This window comes from Oncorhynchus mykiss, chromosome 23 (genome assembly GCF_057628025.1).
Source record: "Oncorhynchus mykiss isolate SJ-2025 chromosome 23, ASM5762802v1, whole genome shotgun sequence".
NCBI classification, from domain to species: Eukaryota; Metazoa; Chordata; class Actinopteri; order Salmoniformes; family Salmonidae; genus Oncorhynchus; species Oncorhynchus mykiss.
Window position 1 is genome coordinate 14,387,040 of NC_143044.1, and position 25,334 is coordinate 14,412,373.

General features: G+C 39.5%; 1 protein-coding gene across 3 annotated transcripts in view; it reads right to left on the bottom strand.

Annotated features, from left to right (window-relative positions):
* Positions 1-777: 777 nt before the first annotated feature.
* Positions 778-25,334, bottom strand: part of LOC110502467 (cGMP-dependent protein kinase 1) — a 183,143-nt gene continuing 158,586 nt past the window's right edge. For all 3 annotated transcript variants that reach the window (XM_090216934.1, XM_021580501.3, XM_021580500.3), the window contains exons 8-18: positions 13,163-13,228; positions 11,071-11,145; positions 8,079-8,175; positions 6,358-6,497; positions 6,177-6,266; positions 5,895-6,036; positions 5,616-5,779; positions 5,410-5,532; positions 5,254-5,316; positions 4,723-4,789; positions 778-4,636 (exon numbers count right to left, since the gene is read on the bottom strand). In XM_090216934.1, coding sequence (XP_090073060.1) covers positions 4,538-4,636; positions 4,723-4,789; positions 5,254-5,316; positions 5,410-5,532; positions 5,616-5,779; positions 5,895-6,036; positions 6,177-6,266; positions 6,358-6,497; positions 8,079-8,175; positions 11,071-11,145; positions 13,163-13,228 — 1,126 coding nt within the window. In that variant the 3' untranslated portion in view covers positions 778-4,537. The remainder of the gene's footprint in view (positions 4,637-4,722; positions 4,790-5,253; positions 5,317-5,409; positions 5,533-5,615; positions 5,780-5,894; positions 6,037-6,176; positions 6,267-6,357; positions 6,498-8,078; positions 8,176-11,070; positions 11,146-13,162; positions 13,229-25,334) is intronic.

The window sequence follows — 25,334 nt, forward strand, 5'->3', positions numbered from 1 at the left end:
CTGATTTGTCATCCAAAGGGTCCCAGCTATAACATTTAGTGTTGTTTTGTTAGTTAAAATCCTTCTTTATATCCCAAAAAGTTAGTTTAGTTTGCGCCTTCGATTTGAGTAATCCACTCGTTCAACATGCAGAGAAAGGAATCCGAAAATCTACCCCTAAACTTTGTTTCAACAAGTCAAAATATGTTTCTATTTACTCCTCAGATACCCTAAAATGTAATCAAACTATGATATTTCTTACAGAAAGAAGTATGTTCAATAGGAAACCGATTTTAGCAGGTGTGTCCTTTCTTCATGGCGCGCGCAAACACATATTTCCAAGACTGTGTCCCTGTACTAAAACTGATAATTCTTATTCGCTTTGGAAGTTACGAGCCTGAAACCTGGGAGCTAGAATTGAGTAAGCCCTTATAATTGCCATTGTAAGAGCATGGTCTCTCTCTCAAAAAAATTCTGGTTGGTTTTTCTTTGGATTTTCTCCTACCATATCTATTGTGTTACATTCTCCTACATTATTTTAACATTTCTACAAACTTCAAAGTGTTTCCTGTCCAATGTTATCAATTATATGCATATCCTGGTTTCAGGGCCTGAACAACAAGCAGTTTACTTTGAGCAGGTCATTCAGGCGGAAATTGAGAAAAAAGGGGCCTAGCCCTGAGAAGTTTTTAAACAGATGATCAAAAGAACACAATTCTCCTAAAGAAATAAAGCAAGTGCATTACAATGTAATCCAGCACTTAAATATCAATACACAAAAACAATATACAGTGCTCATAATATTGTATCCATTCATATTTAATACAGCACCTATATTTACAGTACAGTAGAAACGACAGCACTGAAGGCATTTACCACCATTAAAAGTGGTAAATTAAACTATTGTGGAGTGAAAATATGACTTACCCAATTGAAGGGATGGTATTTATATTGATTGGTTAGCAGCTACATGATGACAGAGCAACTCAGAGGATGAGGATGTCAGACATTTGCAATACATAAGGTTGATGTGTAGCTAAGCATAAACCAAATGTAGTGGATGTTTAAATTACATCTTTATTGACTATTCGTCCTATGCCTGTGAAATAAAAGTTGATCTGAGTATCTTAGTTATTGTTGTTGGTTAAATTAGTTCATAACTGCGTAATTACAAATTGCTTTCAAGAAATTAGGAATTAATATGTGAAAGGTCACAATTTTATCAGAAACACAGAACAGAAATTGTGTTTTTTAAGGTAAGTACAGTAGCTGTTATATACATTGTACATGAATGACTAAAGTAGATGGGTGTAGCAGCTGTGTATGTGTGAGATTTTTAACTTCATACAATATGTACATATACACTGGCTTGCGAAAGTATTCACTCCCCTTGGCATTTTTCCTATTTTGTTGCCATACAACCTGGAAATAAAATAGATTTTGGGGGGGTTTGTATCATTTGAGTTACACAAATTTACACAAATGCACAGTTACACAAATGTACACAAATGCCTACCACTTTGAAGATGCAAAATATTTTCTATTGTGAAACAAACAAGAAATAAGACAAAAAAAACAGAAAACTTGAGTGTGCATAACTTTTCACCCTCCCCCAAAGTCAATAAATTGTAGAGCCATCTTTTGCAGTGATTACAGCTGCAAGTCCTGGGGTATGTCTCTATAGAGCTTGGCACATCTAACCACTTAGATCATTGCCCATTCTTCAATGCAAAACTGCTCCAGCTCCTTAAAGTTGGATGGCTTCCACTGGTGTACAGCAATCTTTAATTCATACCACATATTCTCAATTGGATTGAGGTCTGGGCTTTGACTAGGCCATTCCAAGACATTGAAATGTTTCCCCTTAAACCACTTCAGTGTTGCTTTAGGAGTATGCTTAGGGTCATTGTCATGCTGGAAGGTGAACCTCCGTCCCAGTCTCAAATCTCTGGAAGACTGATACAGGTTTCCCCTCAAAAATGTCCCTGTATTTAGCGCCATCCATCATTCCTTCAATTCTGACAAGTTTCCCAGTCCCTGCTGATGAAAAACATCCCCACAGCATGATGCTGCCACCACCATGCTTCACTGTGGAGATGGTGTTCTCGGGGTGATGAGAGGTGTTGGGTTTGCGCCAGACATAATGTTTTACTTGATGGCCAAAAAGCTCAATTTTGTGTCATCTGACCAGAGTATCTTCTTCCATATGTTTGGAGAGTCTCCCACATGCCTTTTGGCAAACACCAAACGTGTTTGCTTATTTTCTTCTTTAAGCAATGGATTTTTTCTGGCCACTCTTCCGTACAGCCCAGCTCTGTGGAGTGTACATCTTGAAGTGGTCCTACGGACAGATACTCCAATCTCCGATATGGAGCTTTGCAGCAGGGTTATCTTTGGTCCCTTTGTTGCCTCTCTGATTAATTCCCTCATTGCCTGTTCCGTGAGTTTTGGTGGGTGGCCCTCTCTTGACTGGTTTGGTGTGGTGCCATAATCTTTCCAAATATGAATAATGGATTTAATAGTGCTTCGTGGGATGTTCAAAGATTCTGATATTTTTTTATAAACCAACCCTGATCTGTACTGTACTTTGTCCCTGACCTGTTTGGAGAGCTCCTTGGTCTTCATGGTGCCGCTTGCTTGGTGGGGCCCCTTGTTTAGTGGTGTTGTGGAATCTGGGGTCTTTCAGATCAGGTGTATATAGATTAGATTGCACACTGGTGGACTTTATTTAACTAATTATGTGACCTCTGAAGTTAATTGGTTGCACCATATCTTATTTAGGAGAATCATAGGAAAGGGGGGTGAAAGGGGCATGCACCACTTTTCCATTTTTTATTTTTTTATTTTTTAAACAAGTTATTTTTTTCATTTCAGTTCACCAATTTGGACTATTTTGTGTATATCCATGACATGAAATCCAAATAAAAATCCACAGGTTGTAATGCAACAAAATAGGAATAACGCCAAGTGGATGAATACTTTTGCAAGGCACTATACTCTGTCTGTGTCTAAAAGTAATATTAAGAACAGTAACATTCAGGTTCATCATGAGCACTTGGTACCTGTTTGACTTGTCAGACTCAGTGGTAACATCATGTTTCCCTATTGAGGAGGCCCACATACCAGTGTTGTACTGTAGGTAAGCCAAACCTTGTGGAACAGCTACAGTAATAGGAGTCTTTAGAGAAAACAGGGTGCAGAGAGAAAGCCTTCCAAACATGGACCCAGCCTGCCCAGCTAGTCTGTCTGTCCAACCTTTTAGGAGCAGTGCAGCTACGTGGCAGCAACAGAAAACTAATCTTCCACCCTATACTAAAATTGACTTGTTTTAACGGTTCTTGTAGTGTTCTTACACTCACATACTCTCATATACAAGTTACTGCCAAAATAATGGTAACACTTGAGTAAATGAAGGATGCAAAGTATATTGAAACCAGGTGCTTCCACACAGGTGTGGTCCCTGAGATAATTAAGCAATTAAAATCCCGTCATGCTTAGGGTCATGTATATAAATGCTGGGGAGGACATTATTTTGCAGACCATGGCTATGCCCCCATAGGATGACAATGCCCCCATCCACAGGGCACGAGTGGTCATTGACTGGTTTGACAAGCATGAAAATTATGTAAACTATATATTTTTTTATTTATTTAGCTAGGCAAGTCAGTTAAGAACAAATTCTTATTTACAATGATGGCCTACACCGGCCAAACACAGACGACGCTCGCCCAATTGTGCACCGCCCTATGGGACTCCCAATCACGTCCGGTTGTGATACAGCCTGGTTTCTAACCTGGGTGACTATAGTGACACCTCTAGCACTGAGATGCAGTGCCTTAGACCACTGCGCCACTCGGGACATGGTTGTCTCAGTCACCAGATCTCAACCCAATTGAACACTTTATGTGAGATTCTGGAGCATTTTCCACCATCATCAACAAAACCCCATATTATGGCATTTTTTGTTGAAGAATGATGTCACATCCCTCCAACAGACACTTGAGGAATCAATGCCAAGGTGCATTGAAGCTGTTCTGGCTTGTTGTAGACCAACACCCTATTAAGTCACTTTATGTTGGTGTTTCCTTTATTTTGGGCTGTATATTGTACATACTCTCATTCTCACACACTCTCTCTGCTAAAGAAATAGGCATTGTTTTAGCTCCAGGACTTGCCTTGTGTGTTTGTGTGTGAGTTTGGTTTGGTTTGGTTTGGTGTGTGTGTGTGTGTGTGCGTGTGCGTGTGCGTTTGGTTTGGTGTGTGTGTGTGTGTGTGTGTGTGTGTGTGTGTGCGTGCGTGCGTGCGGGTGCGTGTGTGTATTTGCTTGCATGTGCATATGTGTGAGAACCCTGAGAAAGTACTATGGTCATTACATGCTAGTCCCAGAGCCACATGTAGCGAAGACATATTGCTGACGCAGGGCATTTTTTTTGTCCTCTTCCTCTCCTCCCCTCTCCACTTCCTCTGTATCGCAGTCTTTAGAATTCAGCTATATCCTGAAGTAGGCGTCCAGGCCAATGACATAAGATAATTTGGTTTTGGGGGTGGGGGTGACATTTTAAAAATCATTGTCCCAGCCAGAATTGTCATCTGGGGGTGGGTCTTCCTTGTCCTCTGGGAAGTTGTCAAAGTTACTCGTGTCCATTGGTGATATCACCTGATTGACAGAAAAAGACAGGGTATTGAGCCACTTGAAACCCTGATGAAAGCAGCTTGTTGATGAAATGTTGGTTTGTGACTTACATTAGGGATGATAGGGGGTGTCAGCGTTCCTTTCCTTAGACCTTCCCAGTTAAAGCCCTCAAACCATCTGGAAATGTATAGAAATTGTTAAAGAAACTGTCCAGTGAAAATCTCTCCTTTTAAAATAATGTTGCTGACAAAGCATAAATAAAATAAAAAAATAAAATCCCACCTCAAACTTCTATCTCAAACAGACCGTTTAAAAAATGCTTTCTATTTCCTCATAGAGGATAATGTCATTCTCCTGAGGAGGATGAGCTGGCCAAACAGCTGTCTACTTGCATTAATATTGCTAAAGACTGGTATACGCCCACACCATTCTGTTTTCTGGGGTACGCCCACACCATTCCAACAAAGAAAAATTGCTTTTTAACATACTTAGTTTCTATTTTTTTGGAAGGAAAACTCTTTAACTCATCTTGTAATTAATTACAGGTCATATCACATAGAAATCTGGAAACACTGAATAGTTACTTTAAATATATAAATGTGGGAAGATGAGTAGAACAATATGGCTATCCATGAACTTACTTGTGCTTTTGGATGTCTTTGACACCGTTTTTCAAGTTTCCTAGTCTTTCTGAAGGATTGTCCCTAAAATGGACACATCATCATTCATACTCTTGTTAACACTAAATTACATTAAACAGTAATTGTTGAGGGTGGACAAAATGGTTCGGGACTCACCTGCATAGTTTTTTTATTAAGTTGGCAGCGTTTTTGGTGATCTTCTTTGGAAATTCGATCATGTCAATGCCCCTCAAGATGATGTTATATGTCTTCATGGGATCAGGGCCAGAGAAGGGAGGGCTGGAAACAGAGGTGGAGATAGACACTCAAATGTATACATCTGACCTTACACTTTCATTTAAGATGATCAGGTTTGTCTGTACCTGCCGGTGAGGAGCTCAAACATGAGGATTCCTAGAGACCAGTAGTCAGCTGAAATGTCATGGCCTTTGTTCAGAATGATCTCTGGTGCCACGTATTCTGGTGTTCCACAGAACGTCCACGTTTTCTTCCCAAACTCGATCTTCTTGGCAAAGCCAAAGTCCACCTATACAAAGGACATGTGAAATACATTCTTAGAGGTAACCTGCAGTGTTAATAGTTCAAAGGGTTAGAGGTTTAGGTCATCAAGCTTTGAATCCACAATGTTGTGTGTCTCTTACTAGCTTGGCATAGCCCTTGTGGTCCAGTATAAGGTTCTCTGGTTTAAGGTCTCTGTAGATGATGCCTTTGGAATGTAGGTAGGCGAAAGCTTCCACCACACACGCTGTGTAGAACCTTGTGGTTGAATCCTCAAACGAACCCCTGGAGAAGGAAGTGACAATTACCTCTTTAAAATAAGTCACATTTTTAACAGGCACACATCGGCCAGATCTTCCATAGTCTCACTGAAACACATATGGGCACAATGACATTAGTTTAAATATTGACCATTTAAGGCTCACCGGTCTCTAAGAATGGTCCACAGCTCTCCTCCCAGACAAGCCTCCATCAGCATGTAGAGGTACTTACTGTCCTTAAACGTCCTGTACAGTCTGAATACAAAACACAGAGGGTGTGTCCTCTGTAGGATTGACTGTGAATTAAAAGTGTGTCTGTGGAAAGGCGTTGCATGCATGTCTCTACCTGACAATGAAGTCAGAGTGGGCCTCCTGCATGATGAGTTTCTCAGAGCGGATATGCTCTTGCTGTCGCGTGTCCACAATGTGACGCTTCTTCAGGATCTTCATGGCAAACGTCTTCACCTCATCACTTTTCAGCTGAACCTGTCGACACAGGAGAGAGGAGAGCTCTGTCAGCTCTAAGCAATGGTTAAATTAAACATCAATGCAATATAATATACAGTGCCTTCAGAAAGGATTCAGACCCCTTGACTTTTTCCACATTTTGTTATGTTACAGCCTTATTCTAAAATGGATTAAATAGATGTTTTTCCTCAGCAATCTACACACAGTACCCCATAATGACAAAGTGAAAACAGGTTGTTAGAAATACCTTATTTACATAAGTATTCAGACTCTAAGTTGAGCTCAGGTGCATCCTGTTTCCATTGATCATCCTTGAGATGATTCTACAACTTCATTGTAGTCCACCTGTGGTAAATTCAATTGATTGAACATGATTTTGAAAGGCACACACCTGTCTATATAAGGTCCCACAGTTGACAGCGCATGTCATAGCAAAAACCAAGCCATGAGGTTGAAGGAATTGTCCATGGAGACAGGATTGTGTCGAGGCACAGATCTGGGGAAGGGACGGCAAAAAAATGAAGGTCCACAAGAACACAGTGGCCTCCATCGTTCTTAAATGGAAGAAGTTTGGAACCACCAAGACCCTTCCTAGAGCTGGCCGCCCGACCAAACTGTGCAATCGGGGGAGAAGGGCCTTGGTCAGGGAGGTGACCAAGAACCAGATGGTCACTCTGACAGAGCTGGACACATGATCATTGTCAGCACCCCAAATACATGTGTGCCAAGCTTGTAGCGTCATACCCAAGAAGATTCGATGCTTTAATCGCTGCTAAAGGTGCTTCAATAAAGTACTGAGTAAAGGGTCTAAATACTTATGTAAATGTCATATTTCAGTTTTCTATATTCTATAAACTAGCAAACATTTCTAAAACCCTGTTTTGCTTTGTCATTATGGGGTATTGTGTAGATTGTGTTGATTGTGTTGATGAGGGAAAAAGATACATGTAATAAATTTTAGAATAAGGCTGTAACGTAACAAAATGTGGAAAAGTCAAGGGGTCTGAATACTTTCCAATGGCACTGTAAGTGGCAGCTTAGCCTCTTACGCTTCCGAGTGTGAATGCCCCACACTCATCACTAAAGTAGATTCCAGAAGAGTGAACAATCCCTTTACAAGTCAGAATGTTCAATAAACTTAATTTTAACTTTGCCATTTGTCCACTAAATCCGTCGTTATGCCGATGGAAATGTGAAACAAAATATCCACAGGAAAGTGTCATTAAACCGACTTCTAAATACAGATCTCCCACAGTTTGTTTGTTCACCTGAGGTAGACACACACATTGTAAATATATGCTTGCGATGCATGTATACTAATCAAGCTCATGCAGGTGTTTGCACGGTTTTGCGCATGTGCCAGGTAACAGAGATCTCAATGGCAGTACCAGCATTCAAAAAAGTTGGTTTAATTATACTTTTCTGTGGATATTTTGTCTAATATTTTTTGCATAAGGACCACCCAAGTGGAAAACCGGCAGAGGAAGTTCAAATGACAGTTTATTCAACATTCAACACAAGTCTATACAAGGCACCTTTCGTAAAGCTAGAGCTTGATATTAGGTCAGGAGACCTGCAAGTGGCAGCTGTGGTTCCTACCAGCTCTACACGGCCAAAGCCACCAACCCCCAGTGTGTCGATGATGTTGAAGTCAACCAGATTGAGGTTGGAGAAGAAAGAATTCTCTGCTTCGTACCTGCAGGGAAAGACAAGGACATGTTAATTCAATTGAACTGTCACCCTCCACTCATCCAAGACACAGGGCCATTTTCCACATGCCCAGTCGCCGATATCCCCAACTCCCAGTGTCTTCTCTTGTTTATTGTTTAATCCAGTGGACCTTATCCGCTCAATGGTGTGATTGGGAGAATCAGTACAGATATAGGCCTGAGCCCTCAGGATTAAAGGTTTCTGGGTCAACCAAGCCAGAGGATCTTCAACACCTTCGGTCTCTGTTCCCTGAGAAATTAAGCTAATTGATTGCACACAAAATTGTCATTTGAATTTAGAGGATTCATATCATTTTCAATAAATATAGTACCTAACATCCTATTTGGACCAACAAAAAACATCTAACAATGAGTAAGACATTAGGAATCCAAAGAAATGGTCCTTATTCATTGTGAATTTGTTTTTTTCCCATGTTCAGAGAAATTAATCATTGAATATGTTGGGTTTCTGTCCCATCCTACATCCTGATATTACCAGGTTCGCCTGACCATTAGATGGTGCTGTTCCTGCTATTAGGTGATACAAAACGTATAGTTTGAAGAATCCCCCACCCCCTTTTTAATGTTAAAGGGATTTTTCACTGAAATTTAAAATTGCATATTATTTCCTTACCATGTAAGAAGTCTATGGACAAGGTATTACAGCAACCCATGCGTTGGTTTTGTTCACTTCCCCACTGTTTCAAATGGTACCTATATTAGCATTTTCAGGCTTCATATCCAAATCATCTATAAGTAACATTAATTGAGTTACAAAATGCATTTTAAGATACTTTAGGATGATTTGAACATGAAGCGTGAAAATGCTAATATACAGTAGGTACCATTGACTTGCATTGGATTTGTGCTACAAGTGCTAAAAAGTTAGCATCTGAAACAGTGACCAAAAAAAACAGCGCATAGGTTGCTGTCATACCTTGTCAATAGTCTGCTTACAAGGTTAGTAAACCAATATCATTTTGTAATTTGGGTGAACTATCCCTTAAACATTGAGGTGTTTGGGGGGGATTCTTTAAAAAAAAATCACTTAATAGCAGGATCAGCACCATCTAGTGGTCAGACAAACCAGGTAATATCAGGATGTAGGATGGGATATAAACCCAACAACTTTAATTACTAATTTCTCTGAACAGGGGGAAAAACATAACCAAATTCACTGGGAATACATTACATAGGATGCTGAAACACTACTCTGAGCTGCAGCTCCATACTACTTGTATGGATCCTGAGTGTCGTCGTGGTCTAACGCACTGCATCACAGTGCTAGAGACGTCACTACAGACCCGTGTTCGATCCCGGGCTGTATTACAACCTCCCATGATTGGGAGTCGCATAGGGCAGAGCACAATTGGCCCAGAGTCGTCCGGGTTAATGAAGGGAGGGTTTGGCCGGGGTAGGCTATCATTGTAAATAAGAATTTGTTTTTAACTGACTTGCCTAGTCAAAGAAAGGTTGAACATTTTATTTTTATTTCTATATTGTTTGAACATGCTCTGAATCCTATAAATTAAAATGGCCAATTTGGATGTAATCAATGAGCTTTATTTTCCAGAGATCAAATTTAATTTCAACAAAATAATGTTGCAGCAAGCTATTTCAGAACAATCTGAGATGGTGGTTGTCAAAATCCTCTTCCTTGTGTTTTTTGAGGTAGAACTACCCAGTTGTCCCCTCTCCCTGTCAAGAGTGTCACAAGTCAAGGGGTGATGGTTGAGGCCAGGAATTTTTCCTGACCAAGTGCCCTGAGGAGGGATGCGTTATAGCTCAATTCAGCCCTACCTCAGTCAATAGCTCATTTGATGTTGTAAAACTAGTTAATGGCCACTAGATGGCAGACTTGTACCATTACCATCACAGGTAAAAGACTGCAACAGCTAAACCAAACTATTATTTCTGCAGTTGAGAATAAAAGTAAGAATAATATCATTAACATGTGTAGAATTGCATAGAATTGCAGATATTCTGAAAAACAATTAGTTATTCTATACAAGTGTGATGAAACAAATACATGCACCCCCCTGTTTCTGTTTCTAGACAAATTCCTTTTGATAGATGAGATCCTTTATGAGATACAACAATAGAACACAACATTTTGTATTGTATACAATAACCTTCAGTCCAACTGCACAACCTGGGATGGAATTATTCTGAAAGACATTAACAATGTATCATATTGAACACGATACAACATATTGTCCAGTAGGTTCCAGGACAGACTCCATTCACTGTCAGTCTCAAACGGAGGCCTCATGGCAGTGACCAACACAAGTCTCTCTCTCCATTATCATCCTTTTTTCCAGGAAGTAAGCATAACAGTGAACCGTTATTTTGATTTATACTTCCCCCAAAAATAAATGTCAGTTTGAGAGGCTGACATTTCAAATGTACCATACACTATGAGGTACACAAAGCCATGTATCCTGAAATAACTGTATGTAAGGTTTACAACAACAGATTTAAACATCCCATACTGACTTTCAACAAAGAACGAAATACTACCAAAAGAGTTCCCAAAGCTGTCATGAAACCATGTTTAATCCACAGTTTATGGTTTAAACCACGGTTTGTGTTTCTCCTCATCTTGTCTCACAAGATTACCCTGTTCTGAGCTGGCATCCCTTTATGCCAACAACAACACACCACAGCCCCTTTACTAGGGTGCCTGGTGTCTGGTGCTATGCTCCTGCTTCCACGGTTACAGATAACATATTGGTTCCTCCAAGGGGTGCGGTAGAGGTCACAACTTTCACTTCCTGGTCTGTCACCAGAGAATTGCGTTGTTATGTAACAGACCTTAGGTCGACCAAACCTCAAAGCCAAGTAAAGCCAGCTATCAAAATGAGTAAATAAATGTGATTTACCTCGCCTTGACCTCAGCATCCTCACAGCCTTTACTGGACACCTCCTCCAACCCTCCAATCAGGTGCTTGAACGAGCTGCAGCACAGGAATTGAAACAGTGTTTGTGAGAAATGTTATATGTGTTCAAGACATTGATCCCATTCCATTGAAGAAGCTGTTATATCTTGATATATACTGTATGTATTGTTGTCTCTTTAAGTAATCACGCCAGTTGTCTAAATGACAAAAACATTGCTAATTGGTGTTTTGGTTCATTAACTGTGGCATAACAGCCCTTTGATATTTGTGATTGATAGCACATACTTAATAAGCAGGTATCTATAGATATCCCTAGACACTTATTCTCCATATGACTCATCTAGTGCAGCAGTGTATTGCATATTTATGAAACCTTTATGAATGTTTAATAAACCTTTATAAGATTGTTGTTTGAAGTGATAACCACTTGGTCTCACTTTACAAGACCCCAAGACCATCTGTTTACTTTATAATAACCAGATTCCCTACACATATCATCTCTATTTGGATGTGCTTGAACGCCGAGACCCATAAATCATTAAGCTAATACACATGAATATGAAAATGATGCATAATATTTATAATATTGATATTTACAGCTGAAACACCAGCTGACAACCCTGGCTGACAAGGTTAAATCTTCTTCCCAAAAATACACACACGAGCGCACACGCATGCAAGCACGCACATCTGTGCTGGAATTTCCTTCTCACCATTATAACCTGACTCTCATTCTTTTTCTCTTTTCTTCCCTCTCTTCCCTCTCCTTCTTTCCAGAAAAATAGCAGGCTGCCTGCCACCCGTAACCTCTTTCTCACTCTGGCTCCAAACCCAACCAGTTCTGGGTAACATATATGGTAAGCTGGCTATCTGAGGTGAGAGAGCATTTGGAGTCACAGACAGAGAGACAGAACATAATCACCACTCTCATTCAGATGGCCTGCTCCATTACAGGGGCTCAACTGATACCACCCAGCCTTGCTCTTGCATTACAGCAAACTCATATACTGCATGATGTTAGTGGTGACACAATGACAGACCATGATTTAAAAATGAGACCTTGTTTAACTTAAATCCAACGCCTGCACACCCGCGGGAAAATGTAATTAGCATCATAAAAAAATCCCCAGCAAAATCCATCGGTTTAAACTAAAGATTATTTTTTACATGGGCTGCATCTCAATCTACCACATCCGCTAATGGCGGCCTTCCGCATCTGCATGGAAGGTGGCCAAGCTATTGCATTGTTCAGACCATGAGACATCCCGAGAGACTGTCTTTTCACGAAAACGCCTGTAGCGTCCGCAAAGTTTGGGCTAAACACTAAAATGACCCCTCTATGGAAAGGTGAGACTCTCACGAACATATTTGGACCTAGGGTGCCCACAAGCCTCACAAGACTCTTCAGATGGTAGCCCGGTTCCTGTTTAAAAAATGGATAGAGTACAGTATACATGGATGTAGTTTAGTGTCCCAATTATTGTTTTTTTATATGGGTAAAAAAAATAATCCTGATCTTTCTTATATCTCTCAGATATAGGACACAAAAAAACGTTGACTATATGCTTTTCCATGGATGAATCTGTTATGCAATACATATCTATTGGATATTAGCAGTAAGGCCAAATTCAATGTTTCATCAAATAATGTTTTAATTCTTTTTTTTAAATGATACCTAAAGGGTCCTAAAATTCAAGAACAAATAGATAAATGGTACGACCATCTTAATTCCATATGTTCGCTTAGTAGAACCCCCACAGCTTAGACTCTCAAGGAATAATGCCACTTCCTGTACATATCTTGTAGATCAACATTAATTTATTTTGAAATAATGTGATTAATTCAATAAGTGGTCCTGTATGGCTCAGTTGGTAGAGCATGGTGTTGGCAATGTCAGGATTGTGGGTTTGATTCCCAGGGCCACTGATACAAAAAAATGTATGCACGCATGACTGTAAGTCACTTTAGATAACAGTGTCTGCAAAATGACATTTGCTATGTGATATTGTAGACCAAATTATCAAAAGCATTTCAGAATACAAAAGTAGGTACTGAGGATGTTTTGAACACTCACTCTCTGTCAATGACCAGACATGTCACGGTCTCTGCAGCGATGACGTTTGCTGTCCTGATGTCCTCCCTGGAACACACATACATCATTAGTAACACACAGAATACAGGAGCATTTTATTTGATCAAACATTAATGACTTGGTTTGTGCTTAAAATGAAATATAGTTAGTAAACAATAAAAACAATTTGTTCCTAATGTTGATAAATCATTAAAAAAAACAGCTTTACAATCAATATAATCATATTCCACCGAAAGACATTTGATACATTAAAAAACACAAGACTTTCCCATAGAAACATTTCATCATGTAATTATAAAGCTTTGTTTTGACAAATACATGGACATTAGCGACAGGTTATGGTAACAAAAGTATAACCAGTTTTACTCTGTATAATCAATATCCTCTTCTTCCGAGGATTTGTCTGCCCAGTTGCTCTCAGAGTCTGAGTGATCCCCGGACTCTAAAGCCCTCTAGACTAACTCGCACTACAGGTCCTCACACACACACTGTATCACTGTGCACAGTCAAATCTACACTTGTTGCTGGGCAGCCGAGTCCATGCAAGCTGTCTACACACACTTGCATACCACTCTAAGACACAATGAAACCTATTCTACTTTATCCAAATTCATAACAGGAAAACCCTGTTGCCAAAAGACGAGCATACACTAAATATAGTAAAAAACAAGAATGTAATAAAGCTCTACTCCAGAACGGTGAGAATGCATAGCACCATTAGAGCTGTTGACATGTCAGTGAAGTCACACTCTAGTGTCGCACTCTAGTGTCAAAGCAGGGGAGGAATGACCCATATGTATTCGCAGCTACGCAACTTATTTCACATGGACCAAGGTGACAAGTCCTTCTCATTTCTCATGCCATCCAGCCTCCTTATACACCCCCCCCCCCCCCCCCCCACCACCACCACCACCAACAACTTTCCAAACATACACATGCGCGTGCACGCACGCACACACACACACGCACGCACACACACACGCTCCCTATCTATCCCTATCACAGCTGCTGGAAACAAAAGAGAAAAAGAGAAAAAGAGAGGAGAGGAGAGGAGAGGAGAAGAAAAGAGAAGAGTCAATCATTTTGGAGTGCTGGGGTAAATATGGGGTAAAGAGAGAGGGGCTTTTCTCACATGGGCACGCACAAGGCATGTGGAGGAGGGAGGCTGAAGGGGTAGTAGGGGGGTATTAAGTGAACTAAATCCAGTCCCTGAGTGGTACATACTAGTACCTGCCTAAACACCTGCTCAGTGTGAATTGTGACTATGTTCCAAATGTAGCCCCTATGCCATTGTGCTACTGTTGTCAACAGTGTGTTGGCAGATACACCTATCTCAAAAAGACTGGCTACGTTTATTTGTCCTTTTCCATGTTGAAAAAAATGCACACACACACATGATATCCCTGTGAGTTCCTTATTGTTTTCTATCTCAGACAATGAACAGAGCCCTTTACCCTAACTACTACATACACACAGAGACTAAGCTGCCAGCTGCGCTAATTTGCCTCATAAAAAGGTATTATTTACACACCATGGTGATTCCCTTTCATTAAGACACCAACAACCCAATACAGCCCGGTGGGTGGGATAGAAATCGAGGACCTTAGTGGATCCTGTTAATTTATTTTGTTGCTGTCAAATTGTTGATACTGACAACAGTAGTTGAATAACAAGTTCTGCTGTCTGTTTTTAACCTCTTCAAATAATGTATTTGCGTCTTCACATTTGCTTGTAAACAAAAAGCGAGAGAGACACCGAGAGAGACACAGAGTGAGAGAGAGACAGACATAGAATGAGAGAGCGAGAGAGGGAGAGAGAGACAGAGAGAAAGACAGAGAGCGAGAGCAGCGGCATGTTTCTGAAATGTCCTTTAGAGCAGCACAGCAGAGAGCCGGCCAGCGGTGTTCATTTACATTTGGACGTTTTAATTCAACTGGTAATTGGATGGTGCTCTGGTGTCCCAAGGAGGGGTTTATGGAAATACAGACTGGGGTGGGGTCTGAGACCAGCAACAATCAAATTGTTTCCATTTTCTGTCAACAAAACCACACTCTTTAAAAATCTCTCATCCTCTACTGACCCTCCGATCCACCCACACACATGAATGCACACACACACACACTCCCCCGAAGGAAGGACAGAACGGTGCAGCATAGAACACATTGTCTGAACTGTTGATGAATCTAGACCTCAAATGGGAGCTCATACCTCACAATGGTAAGAAGAATATGACATCAGATATTGTGCTGACCTATCAGGGACAAAAAAAAGTGTTTCCCTTTTCCTAGAACATCTATTAACTAGATGAATGTACATGATACACTCTCTTCCTAGGTTATAGTATCAAATCAAATGTTATTTTTTTTAAAGTAAGAATTCAGCGAAACACGCAAAGTCAAGTTTTTAAGAAAAGCCTCTGTTACGTAGGCTCTGAGTGTGTATTCCTGTGCGAGGGGGCACGTTGAAGGCGTAAACAGTGCTGAGTCAGTGGAGGATGATCTGAAAGTTAGTCGACTCAAAGACACCTATCATTGGTTGGTTGCAGGCGACTTAGAGCCATCTTAACACTGAAATGATCATAGTGGGGATTGATGCGGTCTGTAGGGGCGAGGGGCCAGGGTGACTGTGGGTTCTGTGTGAAACACAGTACTTGGTGAAGTCCTACCGGAGAAAGAAAAACCTTGTTCTGAAAAGTGTCTAAGTGACCCTCAGAAATGGTGAAATCCAATTATTTTAAATATGCTAGCCAGGTATGCCCTGGGATTCTCTGTGTGAGTGTTTTATAAAAGCATTCTGTGTGGACGCGGTAGGTTGACTCTGTGTGGGTAACCTTTCAATTATGTTCTCTGTGAGTGGTCTGACCAATCCTGTGTGGATGGCTATTTAGTAATGTTCTGAGTGAGTATTTGATCAATCCTGTGTGGGTGATCATGATGGCTTTGTGTGAGCCTGAGATAAATAATAATAAGTATATAAGTTAAGGATATGCAATGGTTTAAAATAGTTAGGTACATATGTGAAAGCTATGAACCAATCCACCTATAGAAGTAAGAAAATATTCCTGCAGGTTATAAAAATATTGATTTTAAGGATCGGAGTTCTGTTAACGGGACAGTTGTAACTCATGCAGCGCGTTATGCCAGGATTGCAGATTTTAGAGAAACAACACGTCGGTACATAATTCTTGTTAAAAAAGGATTTACTGGGAAAGAATACGATGGGATTATCTGAGAACAAAGCCCCATTAAAAAATAACTATTTCAACCAGCACAGGCGTAACATCAAAAATTGCAATAAAAAAAACTTGTTTACCTTTGACGATCTTCCTCTGTTTGCAATCCCAATGCTCATTGTTACTCAATGAATGGTCTTTTGTTTGATAAAATCAATTTTTATAGCCTAACACAAAACATTTTGTGAACCACTTGTGTCGTGAATTCCGTCTCATTCCATTTTCAACGACACATTCGATGTAAATACACACACTAAATGTGATTTTTCCAGTCATGTTTGGTTTCATTGCAATCAACTGGTTTGTTTGTAACACAACCAAACCTGATGGGTCATTTCGCGGGATTGACTGAAAGAAACCGATTTGAAGACAACAAGTAATGACATCATTGTGCACCAATGAGAAGACCGCTGTTTCGTTGATTGAATTTTTTTAACCCAGTGACCACTGATCGTCTTGAAATCTAGCTGGGTAGATAGCCAATGAGCTGAGGTAAATGTAAATGTAATGTTTATGTGTTGGAAGACCAACCCATGTAGTAAACTCCGGCGTAAAGAGGGTCATTCGCCATTGAAGATTCATACCGGAAGGAGCCACGCATGCTACGCACAGCATTGTTTTGCTAAAGCGCATCTTCAGCTGTTTATATATCAATCAGTATGGCGACTAAGTCAGGGAAAGCTAAATCTAAGTCTAGATGTACAGAAATACAGAAATTGATCGGGAAAGTGAGACAGAGATTGTTGGAGGACGATTCATTTAGCGATTCCCAAATTTAGGAAAGATTTTTGAACGGAGAGGACATCGTTTTGGACTGGTAAGTTCTTCTCATGCTAATGCCGTTGTTTGAAATTAATAATTTAAAACATTATTTGTGAAATGAAATAGCCTATTTGAGGCTGTTGATGGGAGGGCAGGCCCACAACAATGGCCAAAGTGAAATGGAGACAGTAGATACAGCTGGTCTGTTGTAATATAATAAATCAGTAGATCTAGCTGGTCTGTCATAATATAAAATAGACAGTAGATCTAGCTGGTCTGTCATAATATAAATGAGACAGCAGATCTAGCAGGTCTATAATAATATATTCAACCTTATGTTCCCTGTACTCTATATATATATCTGTTTATTATATCTGTTGATACAGGGCTCATATGTGAAACTATTCTAACTGAATATTTTCTTTCACAGTGACACTGACTCCGAATGGGAGCCCCCAGTGCCAAGTTGTCCATCCTCCACTGAAGCTGGTTCATCCAGCTCCTGCCACAAGTGGTGTTCATCTGCCCAAGTTTATTTCTGCAGGCATGGATGTGCCTCAGGGCCAAAAGGGCACAGCATTGAGGCATCGCTGTGTTCTTTGCAAAATGAAGTCCCCCATCACCTGCACCACATGCTTGGTGACCCTCTGCTTTACAGCAGAAAGAGACTGCTATGACACCTGGCATCAGCAGCACAATATTGTGTAGAGGACTGAGGGTCTTCCAAATATTGAAAGTGTTATTTTGTAAATGTAAATATATATTTTTTCATGTTTTTTTTTCTCTTTTTTTTTTTTTTGGGGGGGGGGGGGTGTGTTAGAATACCATTTTGGTATTTTGTATATAGTTATTCCATTCAAAATGTATAACTTCACCAATTTGGCCACTTGGGTACATCTGGGCTACTTGTGTGGGACACCTGGGTGACTTCATGATAAATGTCATGTAGCACACTCATTTTGGAAGTTATCATTCTGAAACTTTGCACAAGTACTGTTATGTTTTTCACTGAAATGGTCCCCATCATCCTATCTGAATGTTTGTTTTGTCTTGTTCATTTTAAAGATGATGATACAACAATGAAAATGAAAAAACGTATGTTTTTTTCATTGTATTATCTAAATCAGATCTATTGTATTATATTCTCCTACATTCAATTCACATTTACACAAACTTCAGAGTGTTTTCTTTCAAATGAAACCAATAATATGCATATCCTTGGTCCTGGGCCTGAGCTGCAGGCAGTTAGATTTGGGTATGTCTTCAGGTGGAAATTGAAAAAGGTAGGGGGTTAGCTGTAAGAGGTTTTAACCTCTAGTGACTCCCCATCCCGCATGAGGGAGCGTAATCATCGACTGACACTAATTAGCATAACGCAACGGACATAAATATTCCTAGAAAATATTCCTATTCATGAAAATCACAAGTGAAATATATTGAGACACAGCTTAGCCTTTTGTTAATCACCCTGTCATCTCAGATTATCTCAAAATATGCTTTTACAGCCAAAGCTAGACAAGTATTTGTGTAAGTTTATCGATAGCCTAGCATAGCATTTTGTCCAGCTAGCAGCAGGTAACTTGGTCACGGAAATCAGAAAAGCAATCAAATGAAATTGTTTACCTTTGATGAGCTTCGGATGTTTTCACTCACGAGACTCCCAGTTAGATAGCCAATGTTCCTTTTTTCCCAAAATATTATTTTTGTAGGCGAAATAGCTCCGTTTGTTCTTCACGTTTGGCTGAGAAATCTTCCGGGAATTGCAGTCACGAAAACGCCTAAAAATATTCCAAATTAGCTCCATAATATCGACAGAAACATGGCAAACGTTGTTTATAATCAATGCTCAAGGTGTTTTTCAAATATCTATTCGATAATATATCCACCGGGACAATTGGTTTTTCAGTAGGACCGATTGGAATAATGGCTACCTCTGTATTTTACGCGAGAATCACTCTGGGAGCTATCAGGTGACCAGTTGCGCAATGTAGCCGCTTACGGGGATTCTTCAACATAAATGCGTAAAACTACGTCACAATGCTGTAGACACCTTGGGGAGTACGGAGAAAAAGTAATCTGGTTGATAGCCCATTCACTGCTCAATAGGGACGCATTGGAACGCAGAGCTTTCAAAAGATGAGTCACTTCCAGATTAGATTTTTCTCAGGCTTTCGCCTGCAATATCAGTTCTGTTATACTCACAGACAATATTTGTACAGTTTTGGAAACTTTAGAGTGTTTTCTATCCTAAGCTGTCAATTATATGCATATTCTAGCATCTTGTCCTGACAAAATATCCCGTTTACTACAGGAACATTATTTTTCCAAAAGTGAAAATACTGCCCACCAACGCAGTTGGATTAGCAAGATTCTAGGCTTTCGACCCATGTGAGACACTTGTATTTTCATGAATGTTTAATATGACTATTTATGTAGCGATCACCGTATGTTGTCGAATTTAATCCCGCTAACGGGTTCGGTGCGCAGAGAGGTTAATATAACCCTACTGTCCAATTTACAGTATGGTATTACTGCGAATACTTGTTTGAGGAGAGCTACTAACAACAAAACACTTTTTTCAACACAATAGGTTTGATCAATTCACCTCTGAAGGTGAAATGTGTACTTACATTATAAAATATTGCTCTGATTTATCATCCAAAGGGTCCCAGAGATAACATGAAGTGTCGTTTAGTTAGATAAAATCCTTTTTCATTTCCCTAAAAGGTCCATATAGCACTCACGATCGATTTTGTATTTCCACTCGTTCAATTGCAAAAAAAGGAATCTGTGAAAATCTCACCCTAAATGTTGTTTGAACGAGTCAAATCACGTTTGTATCTATTCCTCAGAGATCCTAGAAGGTAACAAGACTTCACTCTTTCATTAGGGTTTGTAGTATATCCTATAGGACACCATATTTGGTCAGAGAGCGAAGCCTACATGGCACGCCGATGACGTAGGCGGTAATTCACTTGAAAGGCTGTATCTTTGTCAAATATGCACCAATCAGGGTCCAACAAAGCTAGCTAGATTTACATGGTTGCCCAGCTTTTGGCTATGTCGTAAAATGTAGGTATTAACCTTGTGCAACAGCATGATTTTCATTTTGGACAATGATTATGAGGATATTCAGAGTTATGAAGTTATGAAAACTGGTTGTTTGCAAATGTTGAACTTATAATATGGCTACAAATACTTGGAAAGCTAAATCAAGGTCCAAGTATACAGATTTGACGATATTCTTGCAGAAAAATTGAATTTGAATGCAAATGTCTCCTTCACGATTTGCCCAAATGTCCCTGGGGACCTCACACTAAGTCTTGTAGGTCAGTCATTCTTCAAGTTACCTATCTGAAATGTTGCACATACACTGCTGCCATCTTGTGGACACTAAAACCAGAGTGATGGCTAGAACGATGACCTTTCTCTTGCATGTCAAAGATGGTGGTAGAAAGAGAGTGGTTGTTTTTTCTTTGTATTCTCTTCAACCAGATCTATTGTGTTATATTCTCCTACATTAAATTCACATTTCCACAAACTTCAAAGTGTTTCCTTTCAAATGGTACCAATAATATGCATATCCTTGCTTCAGGGCCTGAGCTACAGGCAGTTAGATTTGGGTATGTCATTTAGGCGAAAATTGAAAAAAAGGTGGCTATCCCTAAGAGGTTTTAAGTGTGTTTGGGAACAGTACTGTGTGAATGTGATATGAGAGCTGTGTGAGCGTGGTAATAAGTTAATAAGTGTTGATAAAATGTTGTTTTGGGATTCCATCCATCACTGCCCATTACATAATATCTCCGGGTGGTATTGAGTTAGGGATGCTATTTTAGAAAGTAGAGGCAAGTCTATAATTTCTGGAATTCGAGAGAATGTGAAGAGCATTTTTCCTATGACCAGCAAGGCAGTGTCTGGGAACCTCCTGGGTTTTTTTCCCGCTGGGAGATTTCTGTGCCAATGAATTGGTTGATGTGAGTACCTAAGAATTTCTAACATTCTATATGAATTCTGTGAAGATATGGAAATATGATAAATTGTATGTGTGTATAATCGATTACTAGAGATTTGATAAAGTAATACTGGGATGCGATGCAACTTAAACAACCCATACGTGGATCAAATGGATCATTTGATAAAGATGAGGTTTAAGCATTATTAAACTGTCTTCAAAGTCTGGGCAATTGTCTCAGAAACTGATTGGAGTGTGTCCACTTTTGGTTAACTTACCCTAACGATGTAACTATAAAAACGCTTATTGGATTTTCTCCGTCCGGGCACTATATTTGAAATAGAACTGCCCTAAAGGCCCAGTATGAGAGGAGTTGCTATATTTATTGAATAAACCTTTTTCCATAAAGTTAGAGCGAATTAAGATGGAATCTCGACCTAATTTATAAGGTCGTACAAAGCCTAGGTTATCCATCAAACTACTTATCATTGTGGAGTTAATGTGATGTAGCAAAGTAATTGAAATGTGTTGCATAAGAAAACAGTACGCTTTTATTAAAAAGTGCAAGATCTGTTAAGATCTGTTTCCTAGTCAATGAACTCGTTGACTGCTAATCTATTCCTTTTGCGCATGTGAGAATCTCTGAGGAGAACGCGTGGACCTGTATGGCCATTTTTGGGGAATTGTGTCGTTATTATGTGCATGATGTTATAACTACAAACAATTGTAATAGGGCTATTTGTGGGAATCACCGTTTCAGTAAAAGTGCCGGTTTTAGCCAGCTGGCTAATTTTCAACCGCAGTCCCTTGTCAGGTTATTAAAAACAATTACAATAACAATGCAAACTATCAATGAACAGTAAGCACACACAGAGCAACATAGAACAAGCAACGCATAGCATGCAAAAATCAACAAAACGTTTCCACACCTCACCAGCTACAGACAACATGGAAAGTAGCAATACACAGCTAGGGATTATTTTCACTAGTCTGATTGGCCTCTAGCCATGTCTTCATGTTTGTTTTAAGGTGTGATAGGTTGTACAGTTGTGTGTGTCTGATGGCAGGGCTTTCCAGACATGAGAACCTCTTACAGAGAAAGCAGACTGACTAAAGGTGCTTTTCCTTAAGGGAACTTTACAGTCACCTCCCATGGCAGACTTGTGGATCTTCTGCCATAGGTTTGTGTTTTCTGTTTAACAAAAGTACTGAGTGGAGGGGGAGCCAGGCCATTTAGGATCTTGAATACAAGACATGCGTCAGTGTATAACACAAGATTTTTCAACTCATTAGCTCATGCTTCCTGAGGATGTAACAGTGATGATGGCTAATGGGCTTCCTATCAAGCACTATTTGTAGACAGACTGAATGGACTTTCTTAATGTTGTACAGCAAGCTTGGGCCCAACTAGTCAAGCAGTATGTTAAGTGGGGGAGTATCATAGATTTTAAGTACAGTTTTGCTACCTCTGTAGTCAAACAAATTTGTATATTTCGTAAATTTGCTAGGTTGAATCTGGTTATTTGAGTTACCTTTTTCACCTGCTTTTTAAAAGAGAGGTTGAAATCAAGTTTGATGCCAAGATACTTAAAATAGGATACCACCTGGAATTTCTCCCCTTACTCTGGCTCAGTGGCATCAGTTGCCCTCTCTGTGAGGAACATGCAGACTGTTTTTTTTTCACATTGGGATGCAAACTTGAGTCACTGAGCCACTTTGTAACCTGGACCATTACAGTAGTGAGTTATTGTGCAGCTTGTTGTTTGCTCTTTGCATGCATATACACTATCGTTCAAAAGTTTGGGGTCACTTAGAAATGTCCTTGTTTTTGAAAGAATAGGCCATTTTTTTGTCCAATTAAATAACATAAAATTGATCCGAAATACAGTGTAGACATTGTTAATGTTGTAAATGACTATTGTAGCTGGAAAATGCAGATTTTTTTATGGAATATCTACACAGGCATACAGAGGCCCATTATCAGCAACCATCACTCCTGTGTTCCAATGGCACGTTGTGTTGTGGGGGGGGTTTGGTCAAATGGTTTATTTTGGGGTATCAGGTTAATTGTAGAGGTCTACACACTGCTAAAATTATAGTAATTTAGATTAAGAATGCATTAGGATACTGATCTGTAATTAGAATTATAAGAAAGTTAATACTGGAAATATAGGATTATTATACTGTATGAGAATATAAATGTACATTTTGCCAATGCCGATGTGTGTTAAATTGAGGGTTTTGAGGGTTTTGAGTGATTGGACCTATCACTGAGCAATGTCATTCTACATTTTGGTAGGGTAATTAATTGGATTTTGATTATGATTTGGAAACTGAATAGTTTTTCAAACTGAAGGATTGATTTGAGTTTAGTATGTTAATAACTACACGAGTGAAGCAATTAATGTATGGATTGATTGTTTTGATTGCTGTTGGAACTAAAGATGTTGACACTATTCTCAGCATGCCCTGGTGAATGGAGGGGGGAACTCTGATCCAGAGAGTGAAACTGATCCTAATCTATTTGATCTATAGGCATTGACTTGTAAATAGTAGAATCATGATGCTCGTCTTGGGTCATGTTCATTAGGCACCAACAGAATACATTTTACTTAAACCAGGAGTCACTACCTGGATTTGTCCAATAAGATATGCTAATTTTAGTTTCTAGGATGGAAATAGTTATTTCCACCATGCTGATCCATTGGAGTGTAATAGATAACTAAAGCTTTTTTTTATTATTAAACTCCATTGTGGAATGCACTGCATTATGCGTTAAATATTTGATTTTCACCATCTATGAAGATATTGCCTTGAATCGTATAAACTATGTGCATCTTTTGTTTTTCTTCATGGGCTTGTGCAGGTGACTGTTTATCATGACCTCCCCAGACAAATTGGTAATTTCCTTTTAAGTTGAGAGGACTCTCAAAGTGGGGGAATGTGAGAGAAACTACAAGATTATGTTATAATACTGTTATTGCATCAAATTGTTGTTTTATGCAACAGAATAAGGGGTTGTTAGAACACACATCAGGTATGTTCTACTGAGGATGGGCCTCTGCGAGATTTAACACTGACAGAAGATTTATGATGTCTTTGGGTGATAAACCTAAAGAGACCGCATTCCATAGCATGAGTTAATGTGTCTGTTGTATAAGGTACCAGGGAGAGAAGAATCCGGGGCCCATACCCTGGTCTCTACACAATGAGAACAGTTTTTACAGCAGATACTGTCTGCTGTGAATTATAAGTATCTTTCATACAAATCTTAACCTTGGGACCCATTCCATACATCTGTTTTTTGTCATGAAAACTGAAGGGGGTGTATCTTAGATATAAAAGACCTTTCTACCTTTGTCTCAGGGCTCTCAACGAATCATCTGAGGGTGATTCGTCAACCAGCCATCATTATCACAAAGCACTCAATCGATTCACTTTATCTGTGTGCGCTGTAGTGACCTGCTCCCTTATTAATAGGTTAATAAATATTTAGTTTAACCTTTTGCGTGTAGGGGGCAGTATTTTCATTTTTGGCTAAAAACATACCCATTTGAAACTGCCTATTTCTCAGCCCCAGAATCTAGAATATGCATATAATTGTCAGATTAGGATAGAAAACACTCTAACGTTTCCAAAACTGTAAAAATATTGTCTGTGAGTATAACAGAACTGATATTGCAGGCGAAAGCCTGAGGAAAATCCAATCAGGAAGTGCCTCTTATTTTGAGACCTCTCTGTTCCTATGCATGCCTATCCTCCATTTAAAGAGATATCAACCAGATGATTCCTTTTTCTATGGCTTCCCTAAGGTGTCAACAGTCTTTAGCCATAGTTTCAGGCTGTGTTTTGCAATATTGCACTTGTGATTTCATGAATTTGAATATTTTTTTGTAATATTATTTGACTGTGGCGCTATGCTATTCAGCGGTTGCTGATGACAATTATCCCGGTACTGGGATGGGTAGCGTCAAGAAGTATAACTCTGACTTGTGTGATAAGTTTGTCTCTCCTAATTTGATAGTAAAGATATTAACAACCACAATCTTTCTAATATCTCTCAGATATAGGACACACACCACAGAACAAACTTTGTTTAGATTTTTTTGGGGGACTATCTGTTGTTCCATGTAGTGAGTCTACTATTCAATGCATTTGTATGGGCTAATAGCAGTAAGGTCAAATATACAATACCAGTCAAAGTTTGG